We start from the raw sequence: 24,142 nt of genomic DNA, 5'->3' as shown, positions 1-24,142 counted from the left end.
AGAGTAGCTAGGATTACCAGTGTGCACCACCACACCAGCTAATTTTTTTGGTATTTTTTAGCAGAGACTGGATTTCATATTGGCTAGGCTGGTCTCCAACTCTTGGCTTCAAGTGATCTGCCCCCCATCCGCCTCCCAAAGTGCTGAAATTACAGGTGCAAGCCACTGTGACCAGTCCAATGTTTTCTTAAAATAGAGTTTTACCTTTATCTTATAGACTAGCCATTGATTCAACCTAAACATAGAATATTTAGAGAAAAAACAACCTGAATACATAATGTATATGTATGTGAGAGAGGGAAGGCTTTTTGTATTCACATGGACAAAATTCCTCAAAGAAATGAGGCCTTCTCAATATAAATGTTTTTCCATGTAAATAATAATCATTTGACTGAATTTATCCTATAATATTTGGATGCAAAACCTAACATCTTGTGTTTTCTGAGTCAAATTAAATGTTAGTTCACAACCCCTCCCCTCATCTGTCATGTTTGGTAGAAAATTAAGTCTCAGACTTTATGAGGTTCCCTCTATGTCCCTCAGGGTTCTCTTAGTTTGCCCAGAGTGCTTGAGGGAAGGCCTGTGGTCTTTGCCCCAGGGTAGCTGCCTCTAGGATGCTCAGGGTCCATGCCAAAGATAGTTGCTGACACACTCCCTCCCATGGCTCCCATGGCTGCCTGAACCTTTACCCTTAGGTTTCAGTCCTCTGCTTCTTGTCTCCCTGCTCTGCGGAGCTGCTTGGGATGGAACGCACTTCAAACCCCTGCTGTCCGTGAGATCTACACAGCCACCTCAAGTAGAAATCCACATCTCTCCAAGCCCAGCTACTCCCCACTTATTCAAACTCATTCTGACAATTTGACTCCTTAGACCAACATCCCAGGTTCTTGGGAACAAAGACCTTTTATCTCTCCTCTGTCTCAAAAGAAGTAGAAAACTCCCCAGGACTCAAACTTTTGGCCACCCTCTGGAGCAGGAGAGGGAACTCTGGTTTTTAGTCTGTCCCGATGTGGCTAAGGAATGTTCCCAGTTGAGTTATACCAACACATAATTTCAGACGCCATTGTGAAAGAAGTGCCGCACTGAAACACGGATATGAAAGGATCTAGAGGAAGGCAGCTTGACCCTGGCATCAGACTGACTTCCTGTTTGACTGCTGGTCCTACCATTTCCAGCTTTTTGACTGTAGACGTATTTAACCACCCTGTGGCTGATCTGTAATGTGGAAATAATAGTGGGACCTTAGACATTATTCTCTCCAGTAAGTGGGCCAGAGTCTGGCTCCAAGTGGGTATTCAATGAAGGTGAATGTGTTATTATTTGAGCTAGTGCTTTACCTCGGGATTGACTCTATGCTTATGTCCCCCAGTTTTCTCTGCATTACCCAAGTTAGCTTGTCCCTATGGCTAGAAAAGGTGGTCCTTGGGGCAGACATGTGACCCTTTTCTTCCTTGATGGTGAGCTACAGCAGCATCCCCCAGAACCTAGAGCACAGGAGCTGCACATGGCAACCCTACGTGTAGGAATTGTGGTGACCCCCCTGAGTGTTATGGATGGGACTAGAAGAGGGCTTAAAACTTATCTAATTCATGAGCTCACTTTATAGCAAGGAAAACTGAGTCCCAAAGAGGGAAAGAGGGGAAGAGAGTGACTGGCCAGCTGGCTGCTCTTCTGTCATTTCTAACTCCTTCCTTCTCATGTCAGCATTCTTGGACTTACCTGCCAGCCCAGCCCACATCTCTGCCTGGAAGGCTTCTCCCTCTGAGCATTGCTCCCTGACTCTTCCTTTTCTCCTCTGTTCACTTTCAGTCTCCTGGAGCAGAATTCTGCTTTCTGAACATTTTCTGGCCTTTCCTACCTCCTTGTCCCACCCCATACTGTTTCCTTGCTAGAATGCTCTTTCCACCGTCCCTGCTTGAAAAAATTCTAGTCATCCTTCAAAATAAGGCCTCAAAACTGATCATTCATGATCCAGATATGGCCGATAATGTGTGTTTCAATTCAGGCAGGATATTTTTCTCTTTGATTGAGGCACTGCTTAAAAAATAAGATTTTTCAGGAAAATTCAGATATGTTTGCTTCTTTTGATAAATCAGGGGATCTGGCCATGTAGAACCTGCATGTTTACATGGTGGAAATTAGCAGCAGCTAAAGGGCATTTCCCTTCCTGGCCAGCATCAGACCATGACGGTAACTGCTTCACCCTACCAACCTTTGAGGTGGTGACCCCTGTCATTTAAACTCTATCACTTCTGGGAAGCCTCCTCTCCCCACATGTTGCTTTTCCCAATGTATCGTCCCCTCTTTGTTTTTGCCTCTAACACTCTGCTCCTCCCCGTCTGCCTCTTCTGTAGCAGAGGTGGAATTCTGCCCTGCCTATTGTTGGTTTTAGTAAATAATACTTATCATTTATGAAGTGCTTACTAAGGGCTAGGCACAGGGCTGAGTGTTTCATGGATATTTTAATCTCCAGTCCTCACTGTGACCCTGAGTGAAGTGTGTTATTATCTCCAATCTACAAATGCAGAAGCCCAGAGAGTGTAAGTGGCTTGTTCAAGGTCACACAGCTGGTAAGTGGCAGAAAAGGGATCTAAGCCTTCATCAGTCCAAACTCAGCACCTGTGTTTCCTCATGTTTTGTGCTGATGGATCTCTCCCATCACACTAAACACTATGGGGTGGGCAGGAATGCCATTCTGTAATTCTCTTACATCAAATGCTTACAGAATACACATTACACCAGAGACACAGACCTCTGATTCATTTTCTCCAGTCAAACAATTAAGCAATAATGCTAATGTGGGTCATTACAGCATCTTGAGCACTGAGTATGTACCTGATGCTGTTCTAGACACTTTATCCCGCAATCTCATGTAATCCTCACAAAAGCCCTGTGCAGCAGGGCATGATATCTCCATTTACAGTTAAGGAATCAGAGACTCAGCAAGGCAAACTGAGTCTTGGCCAAAGACATACAGGAGCAAGTGGCCGTGATTTGAACTGGGATCTTTCTTAACTCTAAGTCCTGCATTCTTTCTCTACCCACCATGTTTTTGAACCACTTTCCCATATAAAAGCTACTAGCCCACTGATAAATCCAGCAAGCAAAGCCCTCTTGCACGTTTTCTCCCAGCAATGCAGGTGATATCACCACTACTTCAGCTACTGGTTTTTTCGCAAATACTTTCTGATTCACCACTGTGTGCTAGGTGTTGGTTGAAGGCCAGGGTGCATAGATGACAAGGCAGTATCTGTTTTCAGGAAACCTTACCATCAAGATGAAGACTGGGAGGCAAGCACCCCTATCATCTGGGCCATCACTACAGAGAAGGCAGGATTCCCATGCCAGTGATGTGGCTGTGGCATCATCATACTCAGCCTGATCACGCCCTGATTGAATAGAAATGAGCCAGGGAATCCTTTGCATAAATTGGTTCCTTTCACAGAGCCTCCCCCAAACACAGAAATACTCATCAACATGGAGTCTTTTCCAGGCTAAATATTCACAGCCTCTTTGCCTGTAAAGATAAGTCTCCTGCAAAATCATGCTCACTCTTCCTTTCCCAATTAGTGGTAAGCCTACATCTGTGTTTGAATGCCCTTTGGAAAGTGGGCAATATTGTGTGAAGCAGCAGTTCTCGAACTTGAACAGGCATCAGAATCAGAATCAATCAGAAGGGTTGTTAAAACACATATTGTTGGGCTGTATCCTCAGTTTCTGATTCAATAGGCAGAAACATGGGATGGGAGGATGCTGAGAATGTACATTCAAACAAATTTCCAGGTGCGGCTGCTGCTGCTGCTGCTGGTTGGGGAATCCCCTGCCCCCACTTTGGCAACCACTGGCATAAACATCAGTTATGATTTTTGCTAATTCTAGTTATGAGTCAGGTGAGTACTTACTAAGTGTCAACCATGTGCCAGGCCTCAGGATGGGTATTACAAATACAGGAAGAGTAAGATAGACATGGAGCAAAAAGCCTTGTGAAGGAAATTGGAAGGTACGTAGAAGGAGATTCTTAAGTAAAGTCATTTAAAATTGTGACACATGCTATGAGGAAAACCAACTTGGAGCTGAGATGAAGAATACCAGGGACAGGTGGGAGGCAGGCAGCTCTTTTATCTAAAGGGATTCAGAAGGGCCTTTGGGAGGTGGTGACATTTATGCCAAGACCTGACAGTTGAGAAGATGCCTGCTATTTGAAGAGTTTGGGAGGAGGGGGTTGGAAACAAGGCATGGTAAGAAAGAACAGATTCTACATGGACCAGGGTTGCATGGGGTGTAGTTGAGTAGGGAGCTTGACAATACAGGGCCCTTGTCAGCTGCAGGAAGGAGTTGGGGTTTTATTTGCAAGGCAATAGAAACTATACTGCCTCTTTCAAAATTGTATTTTGATTTTGGAAGTCAATGTTTATAGGTGTGAAAATTCCTTAGTCTGCTCTGTTGTAGGGTTTTGGCTTCCTCTGCCTATACAAATGGTGACTTACCCTCAGAGTTATTGCTAAGTGAAAGAGCGTGTGCTAGGGCCTATGGAGGGAGGGGGCAGGAGGGATGCTGCACACCCACCACTACCACCACCACCACTGCCACCACTACTCCAAACTGTAAGGTCCATAAAAAAAGTAAAAAGAATAACTTGTGGCCAGGTGTGGTGGCTCACGCCTGTAATCCCAGCACTTTGGGAGGCCGAGGCGGGCAGATTGCTTGAGGTCAGGAGTTCGAGACCAACCTGGCCAACATGGTGAAGCCCCATCTCTACTAAAAATACAAAACTTAGCTGGGCGTGGTGGTGCATACCTGTAGTCCTAGCTACTCAGGAGGCTGAGGCAGGAGAATTGCTTGAACCCAGGAGCCAGAGGTTGCAGTGAGCCAATATTGTGCCACTGCACTGCAGCCTGGGCAACAGAGTGAGACTCTGTCTCAAAAAGAAGAATATGCAACACATCAAGACATAGGCAACAAGCTTGGTGATTTCTCTCCCTTTTTGTTCATATTTGGAAACTGGAGCTGCTTTTGTTAGACTAGAGAAGTTGCATCCGGGGAGAAAATGCTCTTCCCATGCTCATCTTTGGCTTTTAAAAGGTCAGCTCTGTTGCCAAACATTGTAAGTTAAACCTTAGCAGGAATGACTGTGAACATGGGCTGAGTCACACATTGAAATGGCAATGTGGATTATTAACTGTCATGCTTTTCTTTCTCTCTAAATTGAAGGAAAAGATGCCACGAGGCCAGCTGGCTCTGTCCACACCTCAGTGGTCTGGGGTGTTGAGGAGTTCACATGGCCATCTAGTTCAGAAATGTGTTCCCCCCAGACTCTTTCTTCACTGAAGAGTTGGAGTGAGTTATACTTTATTAGACTTATCCAGATGAGAACATGTTCATGATGGTTTCTGCAGCATTAGGAACTCCTGCTTTTTTTGGTTGGGTCTGCTAGAGTTGTAAAAGGAACCTTTCTGGACATTAAGTTTGTAGCAAAAAGGGGTAGAATGAGGTTGGCAAGGGAAGAAACAATTTTGATGTAATAAAAATAGGATTGTTCAAAGCTGAGATGAGGGCTTTCTTACTGTTTGGTATTCAGATGAAATTTAGTTTGGAAGTCACATCAGCGAATATTATATTTCTTCAGAACCTCTGCTGTATTTTCCATCAGGGGGCATCTTGATTTTGCTTTACTTGTACAGCAATCAGAAAAGCCATAGATGGTTTCAACTTGTGTGTGTGTGTGTTTATTCTATTTTTACCTACAGGTACTCTGGCCATTAAAATATGATCTGTATCCATTTTGAAGCTTTAAAGAAATGATTTTGGATGAGGGCAAAAATGTCATGCCACCTATTCCACACAGTTCCTTTCTTGTCAGTGCTCACTTGCACTGGCACTTAATTTGTTGCTGTACATGAGAACATTTCTCCATCACCTCTGAAAATGTCTTATAGGCAAGGCTTTTAGAACCTGAATTTTTAAACACGAAACAGGATTATGGATTAATCTCAGGCAAGAAAGTCCCTGAGGGCTATGTAACCTAACAAATAAGCCTCTGCTCTTGGCAAGTCCCTTCCTGGGCTGCCCTCTGTTCCCGCTGTTGACCTAGTGGGCGAAAGAGTGGATGTGTGTGTGAGTCTAGGCATGACTTCTCTAAAGATCAACATTTGTACACACTGGAGTCACCTTTTATACATAGTGCTACTGACATTAACCAGAGGAGTGGGCCTGACAGCCCTGGCCTCCACGCCAGTGAGAAAGTGGCCTGGCTGTGCGCACACAGTTATCTGAAGGGATTCAGCACAAAATTACACAGCCTAATTGTTTTTAGTCCAAAAGGAACTATTGCCCAGATAGAGGCGCCTTTAAGGTTTCTGAATGTGACCCATCAAAATGGGGTGTTCATTTCAATATATGTATAATTATTACTTTTTTAAATTTCGAGGCTGTTTTTCCTCTTGAACTCTGGGTATCATGGTTTTATTATAGCTATATATTCTTGAAGAAATGAGAGGAAAAATAAGAAGAAACATTTTTAAACAAAGCAATTTAAATATTTTAGAAGCTGTACAAGAAAGAAAAAGTCCCAGCTGAAACAGTCAGATCCTTGAGTGAACATCTGGCATTTAAAAAGCAAGGAATCCAATGTTTGCACTTTTATTTGTCTTGAGACTATTTGATACCAGAGTTACATTTGATGCAGAGTTATGTTTAATCACTCTCTAGGAGACTAGACTATAATCTCATATTGATAAGGAAAATGGTGATTCTTTTTTAATCAGAGAAGAGCTAATAGGGAAAAATCACTTATTTTGAAAATATAAAGACATACATCGTAGAAAATGTGTCCTTTGGGGGAAAACATAAATGTCTATTTCCAAAGCGTAGTACAGGTATTTGGTGAAGCTTGGAGTTTAATATGTGAATATAAATGGTACAATCTGGCAGATAGCTTTTCATCCAAGTTGTGAAAGTGTCACACATTAAGTTTTGAGTATGTTTTGTTTCTGCCCAGATAAACAGTAAATGTTTCCATGAATCAAGATAATCCAGAAAGACAAAAGTTGCTGATTTTAAGCATGAAAATTATGCACAGCAGGATGTGCACTTTGGTTGTTTTTATTGGAGTGGGCTGAATTTGACCTTTGCCATCCACCCACTCTCTGCCAGGCTCCCTTGGGACCAATACATAGCCCCTGGCAGGGGCTAGGGGATAATTTCTGGTGTGGAGTCAGGTGAGAAGCAGAGTAACTGGTACTGGGAGCGCAGTGTCAAAACCCCCACTCTCATTAGTTCAGCTGGACAGCCAGAAAGCAGTGTCCTTTCCTGGGGTACAAGGAGGATGCTGAGCAGCACGCTGATAATGGGAAGAGAGGCAAGGTTTTTTGTTTTTTTTTTTTTTGAGGCGGAGTCTCACTCTGTCGCCCGGACTGGAGTGCAGTGGCCGGATCTCAGCTCACTGCAAGCTCTGCCTCCTGGGTTTACGCCATTCTTCTGCCTCAGCCTCCCTAGTAGCGGGGACTACAGGCGCCTGCCACCTCGCCCGGCTAGTTTTTGTATTTTTAGTAGAGACGGGGTTTCACCGTGTTAGCCAGGATGGTCTCGATCTCCTGACCTCGTGATCCGCCCGTCTCGGCCTCCCAAAGTGCTGGGATTACAGGCTTGAGCCACCGCGCCCGGCCGAGAGGCAAGGTTTAGTGATCTGCTGTTGTGGTTGCATAAGTACTTATTCCATTTGGAGGTGGAAGGAAAGTGTAGGAACCCTCTGTTTAGCTTTAAAATGCAGCTAAGTTCTGTTGGTCAGCCTTGCTCATGCGGTGCCTCTCATACTCCTCACCAGGAGCTTTGTACATGGGGAGAATTGACTGTTTGGGTGGGCGTTCTTTGTTCTGAGTCTTCCCTGTATGAAGTGATTTTCCCAAGGTTAACCAATTAAGAATTTTTTCCATGTCGCAGTAATCGCTGAGAGGAGGGAGCCAAGTCACTGTGGGGGATGCTGTGCCCTAGGGACGCATTTGGGAGGATTTCCTTCTCCTGAAGCAATAGGGTCAACATAAAGCCCCTATAAAATGTTTTAAATAAAGGAGAAATTGAAGCAGAAGACTTCATTCTGGCACATTATGTCTGGTTTTTGCTTTCCTCCCACTGAAGAGCTAACCAAGCCAGCAGTCTGGAGAATATATTTAGTTGGAGGATGATAAAGCTTTACTGTGATTTTTTTTACTTACGTGGATTATAATAATAAGGAAACCAGTACCTGCTGGTGGTATCTATGGATTAGCAAAAGATGCACTGGTAGCTATTGCTGAACATGACACTTAAAATGTATGTGTCTGTGTTTATGTGTGACGGTTTGTTTTATAAAAAGGGAACACAATTATGACCTTTTTATCACATGACTCTTAAGAAAGTCAATTTCATTTCCTGATTCAGTCAGTATCAAGTCATTGATTTGAATGTTGCTTCACCTAGTGTGTAGTCATCCTTGGGACTAGATGGCATTTACAACATGAAAATTATCTGCTGAAGTCTTCAAAGCTATGGTATTTTGTGGAGGGATTCTTCCTTTGGAGTATGAGAATGGCCTCATTGACCTTATGGATAGTGACTGTGGATGTGATGGGATGTCACTCACATGATTAAGTGTGCTATTTGGCACAGTTGACTTTAAGAAAGGGACATCATCTTTGGTGGGCCTGACTTAATTAATCCTTAAGGTGAGCCCTTAAATGGTGCTGCGCTTTTACTGAAGAAGGAGAGTTAAAGCATGAGATGGATTTGATGTGAGGGAGATTCTCCTTTTGCTAGCTTTAAAGATTTGAGGGGACAGTGTGGCAAATAATACAGGTGGCCTCTATGAGCTGGACATGACAAGGTGACCTCAGACCCACATCTGCAAGGAATTGAATAATCTTTCAACTCTATGAGCTTGGAAGAGGACCCTGAGCTCCAGATGAGAAAGTAGACTGCCAATATCTTGATGGCAACCTTATGAGACTCTGAGTGGAGAACCCAGTCACACCTTGCCTAGACTTCTGACCTGTAGAACTATGAGGAACCAAGCTTATGATAATTTATTGTATAATAATGGAAAACTTAAATAGAATACAAAAGTCAACTAAGACATTTTGGAACTGTGCTGGGATCAAAACAGATAATGACTATTCTACTCCAGTGAAACAAAAGGGACCCAAGATCCATCACTAATTTATGTTCATCCATGCATTTGTGGGTGCTGAGTATGTGATAGAAAATGAACCAGGGATTTTCTTGCCCTTGAGGGTCTTGTGGTCCAGGGTTTCCTCCCAGAGCCTCTCAGTAGAGTCCTCTCTAACAATTCTCCTATTATATTTGTATTCAACAATCAGTCTCAGATCCTGGTAAAAAGTAAACCACCTGAAAATCCTTTACTCTTTCTGAGCTTAAGTTATCCATCATTTAAATGGTCTGCTTCTTTGGGAATATGTGAGAATCAAATAGGATATTATCTAAATCGCCAGTAAAGATTATCTTTCTACAGTATGGCTCCTTCTCTTCTTTTCTCCCTCCCAACCTCCCTCCCACATCTGTTGACTCTCTACTGTGTGTTTGAGAAGAGGCTGTGCCAGGTGGAGGATGCAAGGGTGCATTGGATTCCATGTGCTTAAAAGAACAAGGTGACATACAGGGAAGCCATTTCCTATTGCTCAAGGTAGATCTTGTGCTGCAAGGATCCAGAGATATCAGGCTTGGAGTCAGGCTTGATTTGAGCTGATTGAAATTTGTCATCATCAGTAGGTGTCTCTTCCAGAGCCAAGTCAGTAGGGGAACTCAAAGTAAAGGAACCCCATTTTCTTCTCCTTCCTTGGAATTGCCCCAGCACTGATCCTTGCATTATAAGAAAGTGGGTTTGTTTGAGAACACCACCCTGATTTGTTGAATGAGAGTGAACAGACTCTGCTAATGGAGATGGCCAAATAGCCTAGACAAATGGTTTTGATTTTCTAGGGCCTCACAGCTTATTTTGAGTGCTGCAGAAACAAAAACAAAATGATAATGACAAAATCAGACAAAGCTAAACAAGCACCAAACAAAACAAGAAAGAAAATGAACACATTGGACTTCCAAAACCCATAGGAACTTTATTAGAGAACAAGGTGAAATGAGTAAAGTGCATTGTGGGGCAGGGTGGAGGTGGCAGGAATTACTGGTGACAGCTCTAGAGTCACTAACACTTGGGCTCTCCCTAGTGAACCCGGATTATAACCAGTATAATCGAAGGGACTCTCAGAACCAACATACCACTGCCTTAAAGAGTAGCCCGTCTTAAGGTGCTTTTGGCTAAAGTTAGCTGCCTTTGTAACTGCTGCCAGAGGGCCCATCTTTTTCTGGAGGCCTGCTTCGTACCTCTCCTTTAGAGGCTATGGTTTACCTACAACTGCTTTTTCCGTGGGATCAGAAATATTTTCTAGGCAGATCTTTCTTAGTTGAAATTGGTTTAATTGCTCTTTTTGTAAACATTTGTAATATATATTTTTATCAATAAGTACAAAGAAATATATAATGAGTATGAAATCCCTAAACCTGGAAGCAAAGCCATCGTGAATAGTTTGATACATTTCCCTCTTTTTGTTTTTCCTACAAATATACAAAAAATCCCAACACATAGTTGAGATTGTATTGTATCTACTGTTTACCACCTGCTTTCCTCACTTGAGATTTCATGAGCATCTTTCCTTTATGTTAAATCTTTTTGCTTAGTGTTTAATATCTGACCAACATCTCAACAATATGGTGCCCGTAATTTATTATTTAATTTCTTTGTAACACTTTTAAACCACACACACACGCACACACACACACTCTCTGTCTCACACACACACTCACACACACGTACTCCATAATTTTTGTAACTAATTTTTTGAAGATATGTATGCATATATATGTTTGTATATGTATGTATTGGGTGTATATATGTAAATATATCCATACACATACAAGCTTTTATTCTGATTTTTATAAATAACATTGTGATGAATATGTTTATTATATTCTTAGAGTAAATTCATCTCTGGGAAAATCCCTTATTATATATCCTTAGAATAAATCCAGAAAGTAAAACCACTGGATCAAATAGTAATTCATTCTTTATACTGAATTTAAAAGAATTGAAATGTTTTTTTCCTATGACCAAAAAAGGTAAATGTCCCACAAAGACTGAAATAATTTCTGAACATCACCATTGGACAACAAAGCTGTGAAAATGAGATGTTCTGATATTACACTTTCTAATGCAGTAGCCAATAGACCTGTGACTATTTACATTTAAATTTTAATTAATGTTAAATTAAAAAGAATTCATTTCCTGGTTTGCACCAGACACATTGGAAGTGCCACATGTAGTTAGTGGCATACATATTGGGCAGAACAAGTTACAACATTGCCAGCATTGCAGGAAGTTCTATTGGGCAATGCTTCTCTATTTTCTTCTCCAGTTCCTTCATCTTTATGTTTGGAATTTAGCCTAAGTAAGATTAAAATATGAACAATGCATGTTTTGTAAATGATTAATTTGTTTTTTTTTTTTTTTTTTTTTTTTTTTTTTGAGACGGAGTCTCGCTCTGTCACCCAGGCTGGAGTGCAGTGGCCAGATCTCAGCTCACTGCAAGCTCTGCCTCCCGGGTTCACGCCATTCTCCTGCCTCAGCCTCCCGAGTAGCTGGGACTACAGGCGCCGCCACCTCGCCCGGCTAGTTTTTTGTATTTTTAGTAGAGACGGGGTTTCACCGTGTTAGCCAGGATGGTCTCGATTTCCTGACCTCATGATCCGCCCGTCTCGGCCAATTTGGTTTGTTATAAAGCATGTTTTGTGGTGAAAATTTTCACCTTTCCATTGAAGATGAAAAATGTGATGCATATTTTGGAAAATGTAAAAAAAATAGGAAATCCAACCCGTTGTCTTGCTTATGTATCCTCTTATAGGCTGAAAATTAAGTACTAGTGTTTAAGCTAATACCACTGTTAATGACAATCTCGGGTGGTTGCATGCTTACTATGTGCCAAGCGTGTTGCTTTTGTAGTGCCCGTATTCCTGACAAGGTCTCCGGAAGGTGCAGTTATTATTCACATTTTGCTGAAGAGGAAACTGACGTACATAGAGGTCAAGCTCGTTTCCTAAAATCATGCCGTCAGCATGTAGCTGGGGCCTGATGGGGACCCACGCTTTCTGACTTCATAGTCCACATCCTTTACTATGTCTATACTGCTTCTCAAGAATGTCGCAGGCTGTTAGAGAGAAGGCCATCTCTTTGCCACGCTGCAGAACTGTGACAAATGTATAATAAAGCCTCCCAGTTGCTCGAGATATACCTACACTACATATCCAGAAGCACATCCCCACAGCCTTTTTCTCGAGGAAGTTCCACTGAGCCCAATCCCATCTGGAATGAAGAGTGCTCAAGGGCATTTTGGAGAACGTGTCATTCATTTGTATTCTGACACTTTCTCATTTAACAGACTCTTAAGTCAGATGTATGTATTTTTGCACATTTCTTCTCTATCCTTCTCTTATTGTGGTGTGAAGTTTTGTTAATAAGCCTGGGAAGAGAAGAGGAAAGGCAGAATGTAAAATGTTGTAAAAATCAAAAGAGTTTGAGCCCAAACTAATGTTCTTGATGTGGGCACTTGTTTGCAGGAGAAGGACCAGAGGCAGCCAATGTAAGCAAAGCTCCTTGATGCTTAAACTTCAGTGAGAAGAAAACAAATTACAAACACAGTCTTAAGGATGGTCAGGTCCAGGCCGAAAGCATTCTGGGGATTTTCAGTTTCAACCTTTTCCAAAAGGTGTCACTCTAAGGCTGCAGTGAGGAGGTGGGAGGGAGGAAGAGATAGAAATGTCAGATAAGGGTAATTGGAAAAATAAGATTAGAAGTCCTTGTTTTAACAGATCCTTCAGCCTCCAGCATCACTGTCAGAGAAGTTGCTGCTGCTGAGGAGGGGGTTTAAGCGTTTATCTTCACTTTTTGATCTCAGGGTGACCTTCTGTGCCCAGAGTTGAGCTGGGCCAAGTCCAGCTATTCCCACAGGACCAATTCACATTCCAGATTTGCTGCAACCTGGGATGTGGGGGTTTCATTGGCTCTGTGTTCTGGTGCAAACTGAAAACTACCATCCTCTTGCACTCAGGATGGAATGAAGACAGGAAACCAGGATGGATGGTGGAGCCTAACTCAGAAGAGCCTGTCTGTTTTTAAAATATAGCTTTAAAAATTCCAAATCATTAACACAAAATACACACCAACTCCATGCTGACATATAATTTAAGGGGAAAAAATAGCTTTATCAAAATATTTGAGGATCAGCTCTTGCCAAGCAAGCCTCTTGAAAAGCACAGGAAGCTGCCACGCGTCAGAAAGAGATGCATGGAACCCGGAGTGGGGTCCTGGCAGATAACTGAGAGAGAGGCTGGTTTTCAAATATTTAGTTAAACAACACAAATGTATGTGTAAGTTTAAGTCGACACATGTTAATGATTTAAGGTCTTAAACGGGTTTTTTATTTTATTGTTTTAAGGCTCCACTGTTCACTTTAAAAGATCCGATGATTTCTCCAGAGCCATGCGTAAACACTGGACGTTTTAAAAAGCCAGGTGATGACTTCATTGTTCTGAAAGTGAACAGTTATGAATTATTTCAAATACAGTTGAATATTTCCTGGTAACAACTATTTTAAAAGAGAGTTTTAATGATCTGCAACATAGAATGACTAATACAATCAGAAATGGCACACAATTATTCAGGGTTTTTTTTCTTTTTTTGTAACTGATGAGGCCAAATCAACATCTAGCTTGAAGAAACCTTTATTATGTTCTAGATATGTAACACCAAGCCAATGTATTTTAAAAATGTAATCTTAGATATAAAATCAGAATTCCAGTCTTGCCACATTTGAGGACCTTTTAGGAAATTATTTTAAGTGAAGCATCTGGAATATTCTAGAAGACTTCTGAGGTGGCTTGGAATCCTATTTTCACTGAAAATGACATTTTAGCAATTAAACACCTTTTCTAAAACTTTTTTCCACAGGAAATATTATTGTCTGGTGAATTACTAATAGATGTACTTCTAGAAGAAGCACATGCTGTGTTAAATAGAGACAAGTGGGTTGCTTTCCTGCTGGACTGTCAAAAGCTTTTATTGTCTCTTAATTACTGTGAGTCTCCAACTAGCATTTTTCTAAAGAATGGGACCACAGGGCCTCCTCCAGCCAGGGCTACCACCTGCACTTCCCCAGGCTACTTGAGTTGCCTGCCTTAAGGAGGTCAGCCACAGTGCCTAGTGCAGGATGGGCTGTTGTTTTACTCTTTTGCACCACCCAGTACCTTTCTTTAAAATCACAATTGTGATTAAGTAATTTGTTGATTCCCAACTTCCCTGTGGAAATCCTTCTGAAGACAGACCTGTGGCTAGTGTCCAGCAGAGTGCATGGCATGTGGGAGATGCCCAGCGAGGTGGTGGAATGAAGGAAGGGAGTGTGTATCTCCCAGGTCCCAGGACAGAGCCTGTGGAATGCATAGCAGGACTAAAAGCCACATGCTTCTGTGCCAGCGCAGAACCTGAGACATCTTTTTTGTGTCTCTGTGAAACTCACAGGTTCCTGGGTTCTCCAGGCAGCTGCTGAGGTGGCAGCAAACACAGGGCCTCCATCCTTTCAGGAGCCAAGTAACTGAGCCCCCTCATCCCTATAGCAAAGAGAAGGTGCTTGAAGCAAACAGAGAGCAAGAACTTGAAGGGCGTTTGTTGAGGATGGCGAAGGGACCACTGATTTATGGGGTAGGAAAGTATCAAGTTTGGACTTACACTTCATCCATCATTGCACTAAGTGGGTCAAAGGAGGGTGTTTCAGAATCACATCTTTGTGCTCCCCTTCCTCCCATTGCACAGGTATTTATTGAGTGTGGATACTGGTGCTATGTCAGGTGCTGAAGGGACTTCCAAAGAAGATGGTGATACAGTCTCTGCCCTCCAGGGATTGTAATCCAGTTGTACTATAGCAACTAAGCATAAGTATTGTGCAGAATGGGTGCAGGCAATGAAAACTGAAGGCACTCAGGTTGGGTGAAAGTAGTGTGGCTAGGAATGGGCATGTGCTGGCGCCTTCCAGGGCATTAGGCAGGGTACTTGCTATGCATTATTTCACTTTACGCTTATGTCAATCCTGTGTGGCTGCTTCTGTCCCCTCTCCACTTTATAGGGGAGGATCTGTATGCTTAGAGAGGTCAGTAATGTCTAGGGTTCCCAGACTTGGCTGCACTTTGGAATCACCTGGATCTTTAATAAAATACAGATGCCTGGCTCCCACCCTCAAATATTTTGATTTAATTAGGAGCAGTGTGACCACGGCATCAACGTTTTTAAAAGCTTCCCAAGGGATTCTAACGTGCAGCAAAGTTTAGGAAACATTGGGTTAAGATTGGCCTAAGGTCAAAGATCTTATAGGTGGAACCAAAACTTGACCCAGATCTGACTGCTTCTAGGGCTCCAGCTTTTGATCACTGCAAGCTGTGAAGGAGGTCAGGTGTAGACAGGGCCTTAAAGAATGGGCAGTTTTGGTAAGCAGAGGAGTGAATGTAGGGCAGTCCAGGGGTATATATGCATGTGTATGTGTGGTTGAGCATTGGTGAATGGAACAATACGCAGACATAGATGGGCTGAATACTGACTGGGCACTGCATTAATAAGAGCTGACACTTCTGTGGCACTACTGAGTACTAGGCATTGTGCTGAGAGCGTTGCCCATGTGAACCCATTTAATCATCATAAAAACCCTTTGAGCTAAGTTATGTTATTAGCTCCATTTCACAAGAGGTACTTGAGGCTCAGAGTTTTGTAATTCATTGTTTAGCAGCCACTTACATGTGAGAACATGTGGTACTTGATTTTCTCCTTCTGAGTTAGTTCGTGTAGGATAATGGCCTCCAGCTCCATCCTTGTTGCTGCAAAGGACCTGATTTCCTTCTTTTTTATAAAGCGGGGAGGGAAGAAGGGAGATGAAGTTTGAAGAAATACCTGTTGGGTATAATGTTCAATATTTGGGTGATGGGTACACACAGAAGCCCAATTCCCACATGCAATATACCTATGTAACAAGCATGCATATGTAGCCCTTAAAGCTAACATTTTTTAAAAAGTCAATTCTATTCTTATATTGTCACCACATAATCCATATTCTGGGCATTTTAATGTAATTTGAGTAAAAATTACTATAACTTAATTTTCACATAGCAATGGCAATAATTAATACATATTTAAAGCAAATTTTGCCTCTGAGTTTAGTTGAGAAACCTAGAAAATTTTGTCTAGATTCTTTCATGAAGGTAAACAGTTTATTTCTATAGTTTTGTAATAGTCCTTATTGAATATTATTTATTAAATGTAAATACTATTTTATTTTTCTGACATGAAATCAATTTTTCCACCTGGGGAAAAAAGTTATAATTCACTTAGAGTGAATTTATACATCTAGTAAGTGGCAGTCTAGCTCCTGAATTATGTTTCTAAGTCACTATGCTGCTCTGCCTCTTGTGTTAAGAATATACTAAGTGTTTTCATCTTTGCCAGGCTCAGCACTAAGAGCTCTACAGTCATTACTTCATATAATACTAGAAGCACTATTGTTACAGATGATCGGGCAAAGCCATGTCCTCACTTAGAGGTAAGGGTAGAGACAGAGGCTAGGGATACACACATGAGCATATGTGCACACATGTGAAAGCCCACATATATATACATATATGTATGCATGCATAATTATGTTCAACCTTATTATACATGTGGGAGGGGAAGCGACCTGAGCTTGGGGTGTCAAAAGTAATGATAGAAGGGAATGATGGATTCAAGAAATATTTCCAAAATAGAACTCTAGGAGTTGGTGATGAATGGAAAGTAAAAGAGGAAGGAGAAGATAAATGTGGCTCTGAGGTCTTAAACATGAATGACTGAGAAAAGGTCAGGGCCTTGGACCAAAATTGTGGATGTGTTAGGGAGCGGCAAGTTGGGAGGGTGAGGACAGGTGATAGGGGTTTGGGTTAGGCAGGTGTACATGGATCAAGAGTTGGATTTTGGTCATCCTCAGTTTAAAGTAATATTAGGACTTCCAGATGGAAGTGATCAACAGGTGGTTAGGTACATGTGAAAGAGGTCAAATGAGGAAAAAGGAGATAAGGTTTGGAGAGGTATCTACATAGAGGTGAGAACTGTGGAGACAGACCTCAATGCATCCCCTGTATTTCTATGTGGGTGGTGGAAATGCCTCTAGGACGGAGTCACAAGGAGAAAGACCCAGTTATGGGCTGCAGGAAGATGAGTAATTTGCAAAATAAACAGGGGAACAGGTTCCTACGTGTCTTAGTCCATTTGGTCTACTCTAACAAAATACCATAGAAGTAGGTGGCTTATACATAACAGAAATGTATTTCTCACATTCTGGAGGCTAGGCAGTCTAAGACCAAGGTGCCAGCATGGTCAGATTCTGGTGAGGGCCCTCTCCTGGGTTGCAAACTGCTGACATCTTGCTGTTTCCCTACATGGTGAAAGGGAATATACAGACTCCCTTAGGCTTCTTTCATAAGGTCACTAATCCCATTTAGGAGGGCTCTGCCCCCGTGACCTAATCACTTCCCAAAGTCCTCACCCCTTAATGCTATCATCTTGGAGGTTAGGATTTCAACATATGAATTGTGGGGGTACATAAACTTTCAGACCATAACACTAAGAGAAGCATCAGTTTCAGGAAGATGAGGAGTGGATAGAGCACTGCTCACACGTTAAAACTGTATTTCTAAAAGACAATTTAATTACAAAAGAAAAATGCTTATCATTTATCAGTTATATACAAAATTATGTATATATTTATATGTAGCATCTCAATTATGTATACACAAATACATAGAGAAATTATAACAATGTTTATAATGTTTACCTCTAGGTGGTGGGATTTGGGAGAATCTTAACTAAAAATGATGTTATTATTTAATCTTAAGAAGAAAGGTTTCATCCATTTTCATACCTGGATCTTTCATATTTTTTACAATGAATATACTTTATTCTTTTTTTTTTTCTTTGAGACAGGATCTCACTCTGTCACCCAGCCTGGAGTGCAGTGGCATAATACAGCTCATTGCAGTTTTGACCTCCCAGGCTCATGTGATCCCCTTGCCTCAGCCACCTAGGGTAACTGGGACTATAAGTGCATATCACCACGCCTAGCTACATTTTTTTTGTACTTTTTGTAGGGATGGAGTTTTGCCATGTTGCCCAGCCTGGTCTCAAACTCCTGGGGTCACCATTTGTGATCAAGTGATCCACTGGCCCTGGCCTCCCAAAGTGTTGGGATTACAGGTATGAGCCACGGTGCCTGGCCACACTTTATTCTTATTATCAGAAAAAAAATTAATTTCTTGATATCAGAAGAAGAGGAATAAATCCCTTATAGGCTACATCATCTCACTTAATGTGCCCACAATCATCTGATAGGCAAGCAATAGGGTTCCCTATTTACCTGTTGAGGTAAATGTGGATGAGGAAATGGAAGCTGAGAAAGATGAGGAGCTCATCTCACTCACACCATAATAATGCCATGGTTCTAATCTGGTGATGAAGACACAAACTACATATATACAATCAATCAGTTAAAATGGTATTTCAAAGAAGGGATAGAGACTTGGGGATGTGTTTAGCTATGCAAACTACACATTAAGAAAAGACATTTGGCAAGAAGGGAGTTACTTGTGGCCTGCAAGAGTAGAAATACCATGTGACAGCAAGAATAACAAGCACTTTCCTCTTTATGAGAGATGACTGTGGTGGGGAGATGGAGGCAGGCATAGAGAACTTGATAAGAATCAGGCAGTTGGCTCACGCCTGTAATCCCAGCACTTTGGGAGACCAAGGCGGGTGGATCACGAGTTCAGGAGATTGAGACCACCCTGGTCAATATGGTGAAACCCCGTCTCTACTAAAAATACAAAAATTAGCTGGGTGTGGTGGCATGCGCCTATAATCCCAGCTACTCGGGAGGCTGAGGCAGGAGAATTGCTTGAACCCAGGAGGCAGAGATTGCAGTGAGCCGAGATCATACCACTGCACTTTAGCCTGGTGACACAGCAAGACTCCGTCTCAAAAAAAAGAAAAAAAAAAAGAATCAGACAGTTCACCAGTGAAGATAGGCCAGGTTATGCTGGGAGTAACCACCCCCAATCTCAGTGGGGAATAACAACAAGGTTTATATTTTGCCTATGTGATGTGGGTTTGCCCTGGGCTTCATTGTGGTCACTCGGGGACTCAGGCTGAAAATGAAGTCGTCTGAAACTTGCTTCCACGGTCACCATGGCAGGGAAAGGGTAACGCTGGAGTTGAACACTACCACTTAAATGTTTCTACCTGGAAATGACAGTGGTTTTAATTGGCCAAAGCCACAGCCAATTCGAAGGGCGAGGGGAAGTGTGGTCCTACCACGTGCCTGTAAGGAAGGGAACTAGGATATTGTGAAACCACCGTAATGATCACCACACCAGGGGACATATTTTTTGCTTTCTAAGGCTCTTGTTTTGGCAGCAAAGGAAACAGCTTTCAGGTCTCTAGAATATTAAATACAGGAAGAACCCATGGGCATCATCTAGGAAACTGAGATTCCAAGGGTATAATGATTGTTTGCAAAAAGTTACAGAGAGAAACAGTGGTCATGCTAAGACTAGAAGGATGTATTCTGAGGCCAGTGCCCCACATGGTCCTCAGTGTACAATACTCACTGTCCAGGGCCATTCAAATTAGGAAGAGTGAGGAGCTTGGCCTGGGAACTTATTTTAAAACTCTGCTTCCAAGGTGTTGAGAGGAGCAGTTTCGTCTCATCTGATACTAGCAGTTACTGATGTTGGAGGCCAGTGGCATCTCCATCACTTACAACTCTGGATTATGTCTCCCAGGTGCCCAGGTTTCTCCATGTGCTTGTTGCTGAAATGGCTGGAGCAGCCTGAAATCATTAGGCTAAAGTGTCATTTAAAGTTGGGTTAATGTAGAACTAGCTAGTGTTTGCCCTAAGTGGTCCGGTGGCAGGTGACCTAAGACTTGGAAACCCAGCTGAATAGCTCCATGTCTACAGATTGCAGATAGGTCAGCTTCGATGAATGAGAGAGACTGAACAAATGAGAATAATGGAGACCTCCCACTCCTCTGAAATCAATATTATGTTTGAAATAAAGAACGATTTATGACAGAAAAGGAATCATGAGGACACAGACCATCTCATATGGAGGGTCAGGCAGACTATCTGAATTGGCATATGGAATGATCATAATTCTGAGTTTTTGGGGGTCACTGCTATTGAGTGTATCAAAAATAGAAAAAGGGAGGAAAACTTAAAACTCTACTTTAACTTCATCACATATTGCTTTGGGTTTCTAGTCATATTTGTGATGTCCTGTGAACTTATATGAGAAACTAAAAAGTTTATTAATACTTTTTAAACTGTATAGATTTGTAAAGTTAAAGAATAATGCAATTTACTCTACAGTTAAATAGGGGTGGTTTTGTCACTTTCATAGGTTGTTCTTTATATTCCTTGCTTTTTAAACTCTTTTTGGTTTTGGCTTTGATTTAAATTACATGATCATTAAATTTCCTCTTTTTATCAGGGCAAAATGAAGGGTTTTCTAAATCTTTTTTCTTTTCTTTTCTTTTTTTTTTGAGACGGAGTCTTGCTCTGTCGCCCAGGCTGGAGTGCAGTGGCCAGATCTCAGCTCACTGCAACCTCCGCCTCCCGGGTTCTCGCCATTCTCCCGCCTCAGCCTCCTGAGTAGCTGGGACCACAGGCGCCTGCCACCTCGCCCGGCTAATTTTTTGTATTTTTAGTAGAGACGGGGTTTCACCGTGTTAGCCAGGATGGTCTCGATCTCCTGACCTCATGATCCGCCTGTCTCGGCCTCCCAAAGTGCTGGGATTACAGGCTTGAGCCACCGCGCCCAGCCTCTAAATCTTAAAAGTATGTAATTTACCTTGGATGTAAACTATAATGCTTATTCTGAATAAATTCCATGTAAAACTGCAGAAATTGTGTAGAAAGTCTTTATGAATTGGAACTTAACATGTCATTGACACATTTTGAAGGGCGTTCTGTTGACTTTAGTGATGGATGAGCCTATTCTGCCAAGTTCAGCTGGAAGGGGTGTTTTAGAAAGCCAAACATCAACTCGAATCTAGAAACTTCCTGGAATCATGATTTTGGATCAGCAGGGTGGACACAGCCTACATCTGTGCAAGGGATGGCATTTTACCAGCTTGCTCCACGGAAGTCTTTGGAACGGAACCATAAACACCAGCCTTTTTTGTTGTGTGTTGCCTTTTAAAAGTCCCCAAAGGTTTGGGGAGGATAAGGCTTTGCCTCAGGGCTCCTGGGTCTCATTTTTTGGGACCTGGCTGAAAACCCTGGATATTTGATAGTCTGGCTTATTTCTACGGTGTATTAGCACCCTATAAAAGTTACATGTCATTTATTTCAAGTTTAGAACCCTCTCAAACTTCAGGGGCAAACCAAACTTGAACCTTTTGTGGCTGGAATTCTGTTTACCTTTGGCCAAACCTTGCTTCCTGAATGTAAGGCTGGGAGGTGAGGTGAGAGGGACTCCTGAGGCTCCCTGGACATCGAATAGCTTTTACCAAACACAGCTTTGATAGGTTAAAATGTGACCGAATTTGAAACACGTAGATTAACTTCCTGTCAAAGTACTCTGGGGCCTACACACAAAAGTATATTGTGCTGGGCAAAATGCCTTTTGAGTGTTGCCTTCCTTCAGTGGTGAGGAAGTATCTGAGACTTTTGCCAAACAGAGGTTGAAATTGGGTCAAGCCATTCACCCCCAATTCTAATAAATACATTAAGTAGTTTTTACAAAGGTTGTTGGGCAATCCAATTGAACAAGGACCTTGGAGAAATTTGGACATTTCTTGTGTTTGAAACATTTTTTAAGGATTTTTGCTCTGTTTTGTTTTAATTTTTTATTTCCATAGGTTTTGGGGGAACAGGTGATATTTAGTTACATGAGTAAGCTCCTTAGTGGTGATTTGTGAGATTTTGGTGCAACCATCACCCGAGCAGTATACACTGAACCCAATGTGTAGTCTTTTATTACTCAACCTCCTCCCAGCTTTTCCCCACAACTCCCCAGAGTCCATTATATCATTCTTAGGTGTTTGCATCCTCATAGTTTCAATGACAAAGAAAGAAAGGGCTCCAAGACACAGTGGCCCGGTTCGAGGATCCCTATGATTCCTTTGTGTTTATTGTTGGAACACAGGCTAGCAAGGGATGTCTTGTGCTTGAATGAAGGAGAAATAACACACAGAGCTCCATGTGCCTTTCAGATAGAGGAACTGATGAATGCACTGGAGAAGACCAGACAGGAACTGGATGCCACCAAAGCACGCCTCGCCTCCACACAGCAGTCCCTGGCCGAAAAAGAAGCGCACTTGGCCAACCTCCGGATTGAGAGGAGGAAACAGCTGGAGGAGATCCTGGAGATGAAGTGAGCACCCATTGTTGCTTTTGTAGCCTCTCTCTTCTAGCCTCTCTTGAGAGTGGGAAAGGGGAAGGGCTAGAGAAGATGAAGAAAGAGCTCAGAGAAAGAATAATTTAGCTCACACTTGCCTGGTCATTTCTGAAAGTACGTTTCTTGTGTTTTAATTGTAACTTTGGTGTCTCCGTTTGCACATTTCTCACATCTGTTATTGAAAAAAATACAGATCCAGCTCTAGATTTTGGGTGTCTGTGTTTTGTGGATGGTGCTGGGATTCATAGATCTGTTGGAAAGGTCTGAGCCAGCCAAGAGACGGAGGCTTCGTTAAGCACAATGGTAATTTGAGCGCTGCTCAGAGTAAACTGAAAACTTTTCTGAGGAGGTATTTCCTAATTGTGACTATAACTTTGCTAATTATATTCTTTTCACTTGTGTACAATGCCTGGTTTGTGTTGGCTCTCACAGAGTCTCAAGGTTGGCACCGCTTTGTTTAGAAAGTGAAACTCTGATTTGCTGGGCTTATAAAAATAGGTTGGAAATCCTACATCCCCGCCACACCCCACCCGGGTGGGGGCTTGGGAAGCTAAATCAGGGAGATTGGATTGGAACTAATCACTTCCTTTGATTTAATCAATGACGTGGGGCTGAGTGCTGGGAAATGGTTGTCCTGTGGTCCTGTGACACACCCACCTACACCTCAGTCTTATCTCATTCTCACAATGAAAGAGCATCATCACGGAACAACATAGGAAAGAAAATTACTGAGAGATTTTCATAAATATCAATTGCAATAGGTCTGTTTGTAAAGAACTAGTCAACAAGGAGCATCTCTGTGTTTTTAAATAAAATAATCACTAAGTGATAATTTAAATCGAACTTCCCTCCACAATAAGGGGAAACATACATAATTACGGCATCTTAAGCCTGTAACACAGACTTTGAAATTGGTGGCTAGGTATGGAAGTGACCTTATGGTGACCCAGCAAGCCTTACACATGGTTAGCATTAAACGCAGAAAGCTTAGATCATGGAAAACATGGAATGAAATAGTTTGAAGGATTTAATAATGAGGACAAAACATTTATTCCTCATCAACTACCTCAGTTTCTCCAAGACCAAAGAATAAGTAGGGTTTTTTTTTTCACATATAAACTAGCATTTTTTTCTAATCAAATATAATATAATAAAAACAGGTATGATTATACTCAGTTCAGAGTTGAGGGAGCTGAGACTCAGAGAGATTCACATAATTTGCTTAAGGCCATCTGGCCACGACAAAACCAGTTTTTTACCTCAAGCTCCATTTCTGCTATCTAATTTTCTTGAGGAATTTATGTGAACTCATTAAGACTGGAACTTGTGTCTGTTTGAGTCACTGTAGTCATCATGCTGCTAAGGGCAGTGCCAGGCACATGGGAGGTGCTCAGTGAGTGTTTGCTGCCCACAACAGTGTCTTGAATATGATAGGTGCTCAATGGTTTATTGAGTGAGTGACTAGATTGAATACTGGAGGCCGAATTTTATGTAGCTAAGAAGAAAAGTATTTTAAGTATCTGTGATATTATCACCTTCATCAATAATTTATTAACACTGTTGAAAGGATACATGTTTATAA

General features: G+C 42.0%; 1 protein-coding gene across 1 annotated transcript in view; it reads left to right on the top strand.

Moving 5' to 3' along the window:
* The window catches only part of ERC2 (ELKS/RAB6-interacting/CAST family member 2), a 1,005,625-nt gene that overhangs the window by 594,094 nt on the left and 387,389 nt on the right, over window positions 1-24,142 (top strand). Inside the window, exon 14 of the mRNA XM_033210156.1 lies at window positions 22,376-22,536. Coding sequence (XP_033066047.1) covers window positions 22,376-22,536 — 161 coding nt within the window. The remainder of the gene's footprint in view (window positions 1-22,375; window positions 22,537-24,142) is intronic.

The sequence above is a fragment of the Trachypithecus francoisi genome, unplaced genomic scaffold, assembly GCF_009764315.1.
Source record: "Trachypithecus francoisi isolate TF-2019V2 unplaced genomic scaffold, Tfra_2.0 Lachesis_group0, whole genome shotgun sequence".
In the NCBI taxonomy this organism is placed as follows: Eukaryota; Metazoa; Chordata; class Mammalia; order Primates; family Cercopithecidae; genus Trachypithecus; species Trachypithecus francoisi.
This window is presented reverse-complemented; position numbering and strand designations above follow the sequence as displayed.